The following is a 14,881-nucleotide window of genomic DNA, read 5'->3' as shown; positions in this document are numbered from 1 at the left end:
AGCTAGCACTTCTCAGAAGGATGTAATATTCCATTTAAAATATCCTAACATTCTTTTGAGAATTACTAGCTTAGAAAAATAGGCCTTTGCCCACTGAAGTTTGTAGAGAGCTGCGAAGTGCCTCACCCTTAAGATGGCGCTGGCTTCTGCCTTCTGCTAGCCCAACAGCAAGTGCTCTTTGTGATAAACAACTCCTTATTTGGTCAAGGCTGGATATCAGGCTTGCTTCCGCGTATGTGGACCTATCTGTTGTCGCCACATGACTTACCAGGGTTGGCCGCCCAAGGGCCTTTTTAAGCTGTGGGTGGGCACTCCCCAGGGTCAGAAGATTGTTCAAGGTTCCTGAATAAACTGCTTAAAGAAGACTCCGAGCATTGCATCTTCCTTGCTGGTCAAGGCGGTCGCGACAGAAGTTAACTCTTTTGAAGACTTGATTATGGCATGCCCAAAGCATTCATTCCTTATTTAAGACCTTCCTAATGTTCTCTGAAATACTTCAGAATTTTATACTTACAGACACAACCATTTCATGAAGACTACTATGATTTAGCACCATGAGTTTGTTAGTTTGAATAATAAATATTAATTTTATCTAATTTGTAAAACAAGGTGCTTAATAATTAGCAAAATGACATTGATAACAGGCTTTTCACTGGTGAAGTTGGTGATTAACATAAATGGTAAACCATCCTTAACCCTGTCCAGTATAAACAAGTATCAAGGCTAAATTAATCTTGCAAACCTACCATCTCACTCTTAGGTAGAGGAAAGAATGAATAACATATGTATGTACATATCTATCTCTCTCTCAACACATATATATATATATATACATATATATATGTAAAATTAGAAGTGTTCTAAAATAAAAATATATGCATATATATGTATATTTCAAAAAGTATTCCAAGAATTTTTATTATAGCGCTGTATATGACAATCTGAAAGTATAATTTATTTCAATGCCAATTTACAACAGAATATATGAATAATTTTCCAGGTGGTGGCGATGCATGCCTTTAATCCCAACATTTGGGAGGCAGAGGCATGTTGATATATGTGATTTAAGGGCCAGCCTAGTCAATGAAGCAAGTTCCAGGACAGCCAGGGCTACACAGATAATCCCTTGAAAAACAAAAAAATAAGTATTAGCAAAAGAATATATGCATAATTTCATTTTTTCCCATAATGAAATATTGTCAATGAACAAACCATAGCCATATATGGCAAAATTAATGTATTTCATCAACATAAAGGTGAATTAAAAACTCAAATCTCAATGAATACATGTTGCATTTTGGTTTAAACATTTTAAAAATTAACTATGATATGATGTGATCTTTCATGTAAAACACTTAAAGGCATTGAAAATGTACATAATTAAATAAGACATTAATTTTTGAAACAATAAATTGTGTATGAAATACATGACTCTTCTTGTTGTAGAAATATACAGGCAGGTTTCTAGAGTGGGAGGTGAGGTTGTACAAATACATTGGTTCAGATTTCAACAAGACACAGATGGGACAACTGAATAAGTCAAGAAGCCTTGTCTTAAAAGAAAAGAGGAATGCGTGGCAAGCAGGCGGGATGGTGCAGCTGTTCCTCACAAGGAAACTAGTGCAAGCTCCAGACCTAAAGAAAGGAGCAAAACAATTACCAAAACCCAGGGGAATATGATTTCCTGGAGACCAGTTTAGATAAGAGACACAGCTTTACAGTCATGACCACAGGAAGGAAAAGAGGGTCATAGTGTAACTCTCTCCTGTCCCTCGGTCCAGTCTCTTCTAGCTCTCACCAGTAAGCAATCCCAAATGGAAGCCAGTGATTCTACTAATGTGATCCACATAGGTCAGCACATCAGACAGATGGCAGGTGCATAAGGCTGGGGTGTGGCTATAGGGATTTGTGGAGCACTGTTTTATGTGCTTCCTTATTGTTTTAATGCTACAATAGTGTGAGAAATGTTTTAACAGTGGAAAATCTGTCTTCATGTATGAAGTGATGTATGTATATATATACATACATATATATATATTTCCCTTTCAAATGTGTATTTAAATGCATGCAAGAGAAAAAGAGGTAGAGCAAAAGTAGATTTTGTAGGAGAGTGTGTGAAAACATAAGTGTTCAGGTCAAGATTGTGTGTGTGAGACAGAGAGAGAGAGAGAGAGAGAGAGAGAGAGAGAGAGAGAGAGAGAGAGAGAGAGAGAATACATGAATATGTGTATGAGCTGTGGGAATAGTTTACATGTGAAAGGATATGCCTGTGATTCTACTGTGACTCAAAGTATCCAAGTACATTTGATAATATAGCCATGTGTGTATATGTGATTATGTATATGAAAAATGTGTTTGAATAGGTGGAAGTTGTATGTTGTTTACAGTATTCAGACACAGGTGTCAGACTATGAAGTAAATGGTATGTTAAAGAGTGAGATTGTGAGAGGTGTGAAAATATGTGTGCTTGTCATTGGTGTTTTACTCTTTGGCTCTTTGAGGGGGCCCATCACCAGGCTCTCAAATAATGACATGGAGGTTTATTCTTACTTATGAATGCACAGCCTTAACTTGACTTGCTTCCATCCAGCTTTTCTTATCTCAAATTATTCTGTTTACCTTAAACTTCTGGGCTTTCATATTTCTCCTTTCTAAATACCTTTTTTACTTCTTACTCTGCCACTTGCGGTGTAGCCGAGTGGCTGGCCCCTGATGTCCTCCTCTCCTTCTCCTATCACTCCCAGATATTTCTCCTCTTCTTTTCCTCCTATGCATACTCTCTGCATTCCAGCCCCACTTACCCTTTCTTCTATCTAGCTATTGGCCATCATCCAGCTCTTTATTAGACCAATCAGGTGTTTTAGACAGGCAGAATAACATAGCCTCACAGAATTAAACAAATGCAACATAAAAGAATGCAACACATTTTCGCATCATTAAACAAATGTTCCACAGCATAAAAGAATGAAACACATTGTCAACAAATAGTCCACAACATGTACTTATGAATGTTCTTGAGTGTGTGTGTATGTGTGTGCAGACACTGGTGAGATGAGTAGGGTTAAGGAATGAGTGAATGAGGTCATGTATATTAGGAGACTTGTGTGTGCATGGGGGTTTGCATAAGCATGTATGAGTGTGCAAAAATAAATTCCTATGAATAAAAGTAAAATATTTTTCTTGGAAGAGAGTTGGACACCTGAAACATTTCATATCTGTGACAGTAAGCTCTAGTGGCAGAATAAAACGGACATGAAATCTTTATGAAGTCAGAAAAGCACTAAATATTTCACTTTGTTCTCTTCACTTCAAGAACACAAGAAAATACACATTGCAGCTTTTGGGTGTTCTGCAAAAATATTTCTTGACTAATAAAATTGAAGGCAGTCAATTGTGACTATCTTAGAGAAGTCCTCATTGTGCTATCTGGGTTGCTTTCCTCCTGGGCACTTCTCTTCTCTCTTAATGCTCATGCTAATGTCTACCTTAAAGTATCTTAAGTAAATGCCACTTTTGCTTAACACTGGCTAGTTATGAACTTCTTTGCTGTGTTGAAGTTGTGAACCCCAGTTTGACCTGACTCCAGGTCCTGAATGAAGGGAATATCTCAGTCTGTAGTATTGTGTCTCCTTTCCTGCCCTGAACCCCAGCATTTATGCAATAAGATTTCTCTGTGTAATAATCACCCTCTTTAAAGAACTGAAAGAGACTTTGGGTTACTTTTCACAACTTCATTTTTTTCTGTATTGCTTCATTTCCTTAATAATGAGTAAAAAAAAATCACCAATTCTAAGCGAACTTGTTATAAAAGAGATTTTGGCAGTGAGAGTCTGAAGTGATTTTATACTATTAATTTATTTTAAGAGTTTCCACTTCATAAAAGAGACTTGTTACTGCCTGCCCATCACTGGCACCCTTTATTTCACATGTCATATGTGGGCTTCTATCATCATGTAACTGGAATAGGGTGCATGTAGTCATGAACGACTAGTTGTTTTATATAACAATTGTTTAAAGGTCATTCAGTATATTATATATTTACCGCACACTTAGAAAACAACCTTAGCTATTGAAATGTAAACTGGGTGTGGTGGTTTGAAAGTAAGGTGCTCCCAAAGTGAGTTGCACAATTAGGAGTTGTGGCCTTATTGGAGTAGGTATGGTCTTGTTAGAGAAAGTATGTCAGTATGGAGGTGGCCTTTGAGATCATATATATATATCGTAAGCCATGCCCAGTGTCTCAGACCACTGCCTGTTACTTCTCCAGCATCATGTCGGCCTACACACCACCATGTTGCATCATGAGGATAATGAATTAAACCTCAAAAAATATAAGCCACCCCAATGAAATGTTTTTCTTTGTAAGTATTGCCATGGTCATTGTATCTCTTCTCAGCAATAGAAAACCTAACTAAGACTCTGGGAAATCTCTACTGCAAATGCCTTTAAGCTTAGCTGAACCCATGATGCTGTTGGTTGCAGAAAACATGTCAGTCATCATTGAAGGTGCAGAAACCCCAAATGTCTTTTAGTTAACAGAGGATTCCCCTTTGTTTCCATAGATTTCTCAGTAGTGAGTATCAAACAGCCTCACTTCAAACAGTCTTACTCGATAACTGGAAAAAGCTGACACCCTTTTCTAGGGTAAAGGAATGGTGAGGGCACCATTATTCGTCAGTCACATCAAACCAGGGCTGAGGTTCTGTGAATACCTTATGTTCCCACTTAAGTTTGAGCTCTTCTGCAAGATCACCCCGGCCCAGTTTGCGAAGATGACGAGCCAGGAGGCGAATTTTGTCCATGGAAGTCGGGAGCGATCGTTTCCAGGAGCAAAGCAGTTCATGGATCTGCTCTGTCAGATCATCGGGGTGCTTGAGTATGACGAGCTGAACTGTGCTGCGGCGCAGAGGGAGGGACGAGGCGAGCACCTCAACACCTTCTTCAGAGAGCTCCTCAGCCAGCCAATGAAGTAAGTTATCCCAAAGAGCCTCTGTCAGGGCACATGCAAGGTTAGGTGAGGATAGTAAGTGCTTAGGCACTCTCCAACTCACATGATGTCTACCTGCTTTCAGGTCAAGTCTCTGAGAAAGAGGAAGCTATGAAACCACCCACAGGCAGTTGAATATCTCACAATCTCGAAGTTATCTGAATGAGGGTACTAGATACTGCAGAGGCTTAGCAATGCTAATGTCCCTAGGAATCAGAAGGTTTGTTAAAATGATTTTTATGCCCCTTCTTCATGATTGAGAGGTACTAGTGCAAGGAGGCTATTTGATATTTTTAAGGAGTTCTTGATAGATGCTGATGCTGGAGCCCAGACCACTCTTTGAATAACACCATGTTAGAGGATGCTTTACAGGTACAGACAGTTCTACTTATTAGTACTAATGAGAATGGATGCATGCATCAGGTAGTCAGTTTTCATAGAAAAAAAAACGCAATTCAGGGTTCCCGGGATGCATTTCTATGGAAGGTTCTTCACACTAAAATTTCCAGTGACTTCTGTACCATTTAGATGTGCAAGAATCTTGAGTACATGCAGCATGCTCAATAAAGCCTCTATCAAATGTGGGAACTGCCTGCTCATCTCTTGCATTTCTGATTCCATTTTGCAGTCATTACTGGTAATTATGGTGTGTGGTTTAGACTATCGTTCTATATAAGGTCCCTTTGCCCTACTCTCTTCTATTACAGCCATTTTCATCCTGTTATGCAATCACTCCACCTCCTACTACCTGGATGGATTACACTCTCAATCAAACTTCTTGTGAAGATTGTTTAGGAAAAGGGGCAGATACAGTCTCACTGGTTTTCCAAACAGCATGAGGCAATGCACTCATTTTGATGTCCATTACACTTTCTAGATCTTCCTCTCTCCATGTCCTTCACCCTTCTTTTGAAATGAGTAGGCAGTTTCATCACCAGCCTTGCTGATAACTATTTACTCTGCTAACCACAATGCTGTTGTCCTGTCTTGTGTTTACAAAACAAATAAAAGCCAATGCTCACATTTTATAGTTTTCTTTCCTTTCCTTTCCTTTCATTTTTTGCATTGCTAAACATCAAGACCAGAGTATGATACATTGTCAGTAGTCACTCTACCACACTATAGAATATAACTCTACCATGGAGCTACATCTATCCACAGTCTGAAAAATCTAGTGCTTCATAGTCAATGAGACTGATTCTTCCTATGTGGCCTAAATTTCTCAACATTATCTCTTTCCTCTACATCATAGACTTCCATGTCTGCAATCCCTCTGCCCCTCTGCCCTTGTATAGTAAGTACTTGCCCCCATCACTAGTGGCTATCCCCATTCACTCACTCATCCATGCAGAGTCCCACCTGCCTCTGCACCAGTACTACTCTAAGGGCTCAGCTCTTATCTATGATAGTGTGAACCAACTTAAAGTGTGTTTCCTCATTATCTTCATTATTTCCCAATTTCCAACCTTAATCCTGCTTTTTAAAAATACTTTCCTAACTACTTGAGCTTTCCAGAGTCATGAAAAGTTTGTTGAATGCAACCAGCTATGCTAATTTCTATCAAGTATACTATTTGAGATATTGACAAATGCACTTAAAAATATCTTGCTTTTCTAAATTCAGTTTAAAATGTTCTATGCCAATGACAAACAAATCCTTTCTTCTGCCTATAAACTTACTTAAACTGTCCTAGAATCATTTGGTTACTTCTTACAACAACTGACTATTACTCTGCATCTTCTATAACACCCATACTGTGTCATTGTTTTGTTTGTTTGTTTTTTACTAGCAGTATTTCATGTTTCTTCATTTCTCTTTCCTTAGTTAATTCATGTCCCTAGTGTGACTCGGTTGAGCCTTCCTGTGTCAGTTCATTTGAATTTTTTAAAGGAACTGTGATTTTTTAAATTTACTTTTTATGTAGTACAGTGTGTGTGTGTGTGTGTGTGTGTGTGTGTGTGTGTGTGTGTGTGGTACATAAGAGAATGTGGGTATACATATGCCATGGTGTTTACATGTGGGTTAGAAGATAATATTTGAGATTCAGAGTCAATTCTCTCTCACTGTGGAATTCATGGATTAAACTCCAGTCTTTAGGTTTATGTGAAGAGCACTTTTACCTACTAAGCTATCTTACCAACCCCAATTATTCCATTTCCTGTGTCTCCCCTCAATGAATTCATATACTCTTGCTTACTTACCTCTCTCCTATATGTAACATACCCCAATCTACTATACCTTCATCTTTGTTATTTTTCCTTAAACCTACTATAGTATTGATTTGCCTCTTTGTGAGAAATTAATTCATCTATATGACTGCAGAACAGGCATCTGAAATACTATATTTATAAAATTAAAACCATCACCTTTGGCCTTTCCTTCTTTCCAGCTACTTGGTCTTCATTCCATATGCTTGCTTCTTGGATTTTTAATGTAGTAGTTTGGTTGAGTATGCTAAAACACTTGTTATTATTCAAATTTCTCAAAGCCCATTTCACATACCCTTGTGTCTAAATACTGTCTCAACTTTACAGATCTCAAGCATTTCTTCTATTTTCCAGCCTGGTTGACACACTATTAAATATTCTTGCTATAGTTGGGATCTTGAATATTGTCCTTATAAGACCCATGTTTCTCAGCCTGTGATGCTATTTGGAGATGGAAGGATCCTTAGAGGGTGGAGCCGGGTGAGAGAAAGGTAGTTCATTGGGCCTTTCTTGTTGGGTGAATACTATGATCCTGAAGTCTTCCTGTTTCTTTCACAATGCTAGAAAGTCATGGTGAAACTGAGCCAAAATAAGCTTTTCTTATTTTAAATATTTTAATGTTTGTTTGGTTTTACAAGTATTAGTGTTTTAGCTGTGTGTGTGTGTGTATGCATGTACATGTACATGCAGTAATAACAGAGGCCAAAGGAGGTCATCGTGCTCCTTGCAACTGGAGTTGCAGATGGTTGTGAGCCACCATGTGGGTCCTGGGAGCAAAACTGAGTTTCTTTGCATAAGCAACAAATGCTCTTAACCACTGAACCATTTCTTCAGGTCCCTTTTACCATTTAAAAAAAATGATTTCCTCAGTTATTTTGTCACAGCATTGGAAGACTGACAACTGAAATGTTCTATCTACTTACTGAAAAGAGTTAAGGTTCTCATTCATATTGTTGCTATTAATTTTTACTTGTTTTTGTTTTCAACACAACTAACAAGCATTTATGATTTGATCTTGTTAATTCTTTTTTTAAAATCTGTTGAAAGACACTCCTATTATTTAGCCTTCTTAATTTGGCATTTTAAACATTGTTATGTATTATGGGTGTCTGTTCGAGGAAGCTGTGAACTTACTGTGAACTATGTATGGGGCAGAGTATAGAAAGTTCTTCCCAAAAGCTAGCCTTTTAGGAAGAATTGCATAAACTCTGATAAGTGAATACACTTGAAAGCAAGGTCGTGGAAGGAATACCCTGGTATCTCCAAACTAACCCCATGGGAAACACAAAAACCTAGGAGAAATATTCTTGTTTCTTTTAACATGCACAAGACGACAAGATATATTCCCTTGCTGTACTTATATTTGCTTAATCTAACTATAAACATCACCTTATGTTTTGCTTGCCTTAATAAAAATGAGAAGTGTCTTGCTTGCACTACTCTTTTGGAGATTAGAAGCCTATAGTCCTAGTTTGTCTCCACTCAGTTCTTTGCAATATATCATTCAGTCTTTCAGACTTAGCCTTGACGATCATGGGATAGGTCAACAAACCAAGTCTAACTCCATCAATGATCATTCTTCCATCTGAAGCTGTGATTATAGCTGGAACTTCCTAATACATTCATGGAGGAGCACCGGGTTGTTGTATAGTCTGATTGTCGTTGACAACAACAGCTATTGTGTTTTTATTTGAACATAAAATTCTTTAAAGGTTAACATGGTTAGACTTCCTGAGATTTCATCTACATCAGTGCAACATTTGACCTGCTGTCTTTTAAAAGTGTTTATCTGACGCACAATTAAACACTGAACTGAACTCCTAGAACCCAGTTGCACAGAGGAAAGAGTGATGAGTAAAGGGATCAAGACCAGACTGGTGAAACCCACAGAGACAGCTGACCTTAACAAGGGGAAACTTATGGACCCCAGAATGATGGTTGAGAGGTCAGCATGGGACTGATCTAGACCCCCTGAATGTGGGTGTCAGTGAAGAGGCCTTGGCCGTCTATGGGACCTCAGGTAGTAGATTAGTATTTACTCCTGGCATACAAATGGAATTGGGGAGCCCATTCGACATGGAGGGATGCTTTATCAGCCTGGACACATGGGGGAGGTCCCAGGCCCTGGACTTTGGAGATCCCCCATGGAGGGCCTTACCCTCCCCGTGGAGCAGAGGGGGGATGGGGCAGGGGGCTGGGAGGTTGTTGGGGAGTGGGGGAGGAGGGGAGGGAGAGGGAGCTGGGATTGACATGTGAAGCAAGATTGTTTCTAATTTAAATAAATTTTTTAAAAAGTTTATTTGATAAAGTATGTAATACTGAAGTTCATTTCTATTCTCTATACAATGCAGTTCAGGGGTGCCTACGTTTTCTGCACTAACCCATGAGGACTCCTAATCAGGATTCTGTTTGGTTTCTGGTGGATCTAATAAAGTGTGGAGAATAATCTGATGCCTTTGAAGAGCACAAGTTACAGAATTAGTTGTTTTAACATCATTAAATAATACATTTAAAAGCTCAAATAGAATAAAAGTGTCAAATATTATCTGGAAATTTGCATCTTTGTTAGGTAGCTACATACTTATTAATATAAAGCCTAACTAATTATGCATAACCACAATCAAATCTTTACCCTCTGGTTTCAGAGTTCAAAGTGTTCAGTATTATACTATCGAGCCTACTCTCTCTTGTTTCAAAGGAATACACACCTCAGTTTTCTCCTCTATTGACTGTTAGTATTCAGGCATCTGTACTAGCCTGTTCTTGGGGTTCTGACAGGATATACCCTCAGCTGCACTCACTAAGAGTACCTGTGCACACTCACTATGTTCCCTTTTAAAAAAGCCCTGCCCACCTCCCCTTCTCTTCCTCCTCCACCTCCACCTCCTCCTCCTCCTCCTCCTCCTCCTCCTCCTCCTCCTCCTCCTCCTCCTCCACCTCCTCCTCCTCCTCCTCCTCTGCCGCCCCTTTCTATTACCCTGTCTCTCTTCCTCTTTCCTCTACCCCTTTCCTTTCTCCCCTCTCCTGCTGATGCTGTCTCTGGAGATCAGTCTCCCTCCTTCCCTTTTCCCTTTTTATGATCCTTTTCCCTAATAATAACAAAAACCCTCTGCTTGAACCCTGTTGAATGATACCTTTCTCTCCATGTTGTTTTTCTTGCATTAGGCCTTAACTGACAACATCTAGATACTGACAAATGAAAGGAAGAGTTGGAATTGCACAATTTTGCAATAGTGCAAAACTATAGTGTGTTTACCAAACTAAGAAATTCCGTGCAATCTGAGCAAAATGCTTTCTACAGCTCATATTCCTGTGAATTACAATGTAAGTTTAATTATATTTGTTTGCAAATGCTATTTTAGATTATATGAATATGAATTCCCAGAGAGGTCCACTGATGGGCTTTCAAGCAATGATTCTCACCCTATCATTCCTTTTATATAAAAGAACTCAGATATATGTAAACTTTATGACAATAAAAAGTAGAATGACCAGGACAAAGCCTAAGGTCCTTACCTAGCGGGTCTGTAGACACTCTTTTGGTACTCTGTGGACGGTTGATTACTTTTTCATGCTGCTTAGAGAAAGGAAAGCAGAGTAAGCAGAGGAATACTGATGAACAAGCTACAGTTTCCATTCAAGACTTATCCTTATTTGAAAGACTCGAACTGCATACCATGTAAAGTTAAATTGTGTGTGTGTGTGTGTGTGTGTGTGTGTGTGTTCAACAGCTGTTTTCCTGTGTTAGAGCAAAGTACAATAACCCAAATGTACAGGAAATTTACACTTAGAAATACATATTTAAGTATCACCATAGCAACCGCATGAGCTCCAAGCAATTGAAGATAATTTAAGAAGCAACTTGTGTAAAGCAGCACACAAACCCTATCCCTTAACCACAATATTTCATAAAATCAATATGGGTCAGGAACTGGACCTCAACACTCATCTAAGGACTTGGTACCCAGCAAAGACTCAAACAACTGTGTGAATAATGCATGCACAGGATCCAAAAACCAGTTAAGTTTTTATACATATAGTTTTAAAGCATATTTTTCCAGAACTAATTACATAGTTAATCATTACTTTTTGAAACTACCTGAAGAACAGCATGTACACCATGAGTGTGGAAGAGTGAAAAACAGCTTAAGACATGAATCAAAAGTCTGTAGTATGAACAACTAATTGGAAGCTGAGAAACAAGGCTTCTGTGGAGCATTTGCCACATCAATCTCTGTAAAATGATTTATGAATTTTGTGATATTTATTAAAACTATCACAAAACTTGAACACAGTTCAGTACAGTTTCATCTATAGTGACACAAACACATAACAGACCAAGATAGTTTAAAATAAGTGAACACTACATCCACATCATGGAACAGTACTTATTAAAAATAAAAAACAAATAATTGAAGGCCAAGAAAGTCAAAAAATTGAAACATCAAACAGTTTCTAAATAGAGATGCCAAAGAACATTATTATGCTAACTGCAAAATTTCTGTTTCAAAATTATATATTCTAGTTTCTCTTAGATCACATTCTTGAAATGACAGATTTTTTTTCAATATGGGAAATATTGCTAGTGATTTCTGATAGGTGGGGATCAAGGGGATATGAATCTAAAGGGGAATAAAGAGTTTTTTGTGGTAAGGAACCAGTTCTGCACCTTGATGCTATACAATTCATTGAGCTACAAGATAGCATAGAGCTGCACACAAACATATCGATGTCACCTACCTGACTTGGATGGCATGGTACAGTCACATGGGATGCAACTGTTAAAGAGAATTGACTCAAGAAGACATAATTCTCGCTACTACTTTTCCAACTTTGTGCAAATCTACCTTTCCTTCTCTTGTTCTTCTTTGTGTGTGTGTGTGTGTGTGTGTGTGTGTGTGTGTGTGTGTGTGTGTACTGGGGTGGAACCAATGGCCACATACATACTAGCAAATGGTCTAGCACCAAGACAGAGGTACCCTGCCAGCACTCATTTTTAAAACTGCATCACAACAATGATAAAAGAATGATAAAATATCAGGTAGACCAATGGAATCGAATTTAACACCCTGAGATTAATCCACAAACCCATGAACAGCTGAATTTTGACAAAGAAGCTAAAATTATACAGTGGAAAAAAGATACCATCTTCAAAAACTGGTGCTAGCATAACTGGATATTGGCATGTAGAAGACTGCAGATAGATCCATGTCTATCGCCATGCACAAAACTTAAGTCCAAATGGATCAAAAACCTCAACATAAATCCAGCCACACTGAACCTCTTAGAAGAGAAAGTGGGAGGTACCCTTGAATGAATTGGTACAGGAGACAGCTTCCTGAACATAACACCAATACCACAAACACTGATATCGACAATTAATAAATGGGACCTCCTGAAACTGAGTAGCTTCTGTAAGGCAGAGGTCACAGTCAGCAAGACAAAAAGGCAACCCACAGATTGGGAAAATATATTCACTAACCCCACATCTGACAGAGGGCTGATCTCCAAACTTTACAAAGAACTCAAGAAGCTACTCTCGAAAACACCAAAGGACCCAATTAAAAAGTGGGGGACTGAGCTAAATAGAAAATTCTCAATAGAGGAGTCTAAAATGGCTGAGAGACACTTAAGAAAGTGCTCAACCATTAGGAAAATGGAAATCAAAACAACTATGAGATATCATCTTACTCATGTCAGAATTGCTAAAATCAAAAACACCAATGATAGCTTATACTGGAGAGGATGTGGAGAAAGGGGAACACTTGTCCATTGCTGTTGGGAGTGCAAACTTGTATAGCCACTTTGGAGATTGGTATGGAGAAGGAAAATAGGAATCAGTCTACCACAGTTGTATACAGGGAGGAGTGATGAACAAAGGGGTCAAGACCATTCTGGGGGAACCCACAAAAACAACTGACAGGAGCAAGTAGAAACTCATGGACCCCAGACAGACAGCTGGGGAACCATCGTAGGACAGAACCAGGGCCCCTGAGCTTGGGTGACATTTCAGAGGTGTGGGCATTTTATGGGGCCTGTTATGTGGAACCAGTATTTATTCCTAGTACACGAAGGAACTTTGGGATCCCATTCCCCTATGGAGTAATACTCTCTCAGCCTAAATACATGGGAGAGGACATAGGTCCTGCCCCAAATTATGTGACAGGCTTTGATGATCCCCCAAGGAAGGTCTCACTCTCCATGGTGAGTAGATTTAGAGTGGCATGGGAGGATGGGAGGGAGAGGGAACTGGGATTGATATGTAAAATAAGATTGTTTCTGATTTAAATTTAAAAAGTTAAAAAAGAGAAATATAAAATGAATGATAAAAATACCATATGTTAATATGTGGCATATCCTATGTATTTAAAACAAGAAGCTCACTGAATCTGAATAGCTGTTTTGTAGGAATACTTTTCATAGAAGTTATATGGAAGAATATGAAAAACATTAAGATGTTTCAATAGGAGGAAATTAAGAAATGAGTACATTTTCAGGTCTATTGTACTATAGTACTACATGCTAAATTAATTTGGATTCATCAACTATATGACAGACTCCTTAAGCCTTAAATATGTCAATTTATTTATATTATTAATTTAATTCATGTTTTTGTGAGTGTCTGTGTGTGCTCAGTAGAACCTGCCTGTTTCGCCTGGCATTGATGGCTCAAGTCTTTAATCCTAGCACTCTGGAGGCAGAGGCTGGCACATCTCTGTGAATTCAAGGCCAGCCTGGTCTAAAGAGTGAGTTCCAGGACAACCTCCAAGGCAATACAGAGAAGCCCTGTCTTGAAAAACCAAAAAAAAAAAAAAAAAAGAAAAGAAATTACCTGTTTCTATCACAAAAGTTTGGAAAGAATGGGTGTAATTTTTACATGTATAGATGGTTTCTACAGCACTAACATTGTTATAGATGAGTGCCCAATGTTCCATTTGTAATTACGAGGTAAGTAGAGGCTTGGGTAGAGAGAAACCCCATCACAATCAATGTCACCATAGATTTGGAAATAGTGTCTCACAGCATCCCTGCACTAAGCTGTTGTGGAACATCTGGTCTCTGAAAGTACTTTGGTCTGGAAAGAACTCAGCATTTCAGTATCAGCTAGGACTCACAGACACTGTAATGTGCTCTCAGGGAGCTTATGATGATGCATTCCCTAACCAAGCTGATGTCACTACAGAAGTACATGTGTAAGAATAAAGGGAAAAACAATGCAAAAGCAACGAGAGCCATTGTGGGCTGGCTTCAGTGTGGTTTGCTTGCTGACATCATGTCATCATTGGACCCTTCACCCTTCCAGCCTAAATGATTGAATGTGGGTCATAGTTGAGAATACAGCAAAGACCCAAATCCAGGGTCTGCCACAATAACTGGTTAAACCCAAAAGGATGCTTTAAAAGAGAAAATTTCAGGGAAACCAAATCATTTAGACTTTCACATATTTCTTAAGTGATTAAGTAGAAACAATGAAATAAAACTACATCTTTGAGACCTAGAACAATAGTCTATTTCAAATTATACCTTAGGTGGTAAATTCATTTCAAAGGCAGCTATGATAATGTTGTTGCACTTTGGTACATACACAAGAAATAAATAATAATTATCGTATTTAGTTTCTACTGCATTCCAGTATGCGGGTCTCCAGAGAAGAATCAGTTTCTATTAGACAATCATGCTGGAGATT

At 38.5% G+C, this 14,881-nt stretch overlaps 1 protein-coding gene across 2 annotated transcripts in view; it reads right to left on the bottom strand.

Annotated features, from left to right (window-relative positions):
- Positions 1-888: 888 nt before the first annotated feature.
- Positions 889-14,881, bottom strand: part of Dthd1 (death domain containing 1) — a 70,012-nt gene continuing 56,019 nt past the window's right edge. Inside the window, exons 9-11 of one of the 2 annotated variants that reach the window (XM_005074390.4) lie at positions 10,711-10,768; positions 4,713-4,990; positions 889-1,635 (exon numbers count right to left, since the gene is read on the bottom strand). In XM_005074390.4, coding sequence (XP_005074447.4) covers positions 1,618-1,635; positions 4,713-4,990; positions 10,711-10,768 — 354 coding nt within the window. In that variant the 3' untranslated portion in view covers positions 889-1,617. Of the gene's footprint in view, positions 4,991-10,710; positions 10,769-14,881 lie in introns of both variants that reach the window. The other variant, XM_040747095.1, reaches the window with a different exon arrangement.

Source organism: Mesocricetus auratus, unplaced genomic scaffold (assembly GCF_017639785.1).
Source record: "Mesocricetus auratus isolate SY011 unplaced genomic scaffold, BCM_Maur_2.0 Super-Scaffold_100006, whole genome shotgun sequence".
Lineage (NCBI taxonomy): Eukaryota > Metazoa > Chordata > Mammalia > Rodentia > Cricetidae > Mesocricetus > Mesocricetus auratus.
The sequence above is the reverse complement of the archived record's forward strand: the minus strand, read 5'-3'. Positions and strand labels throughout refer to the sequence as shown.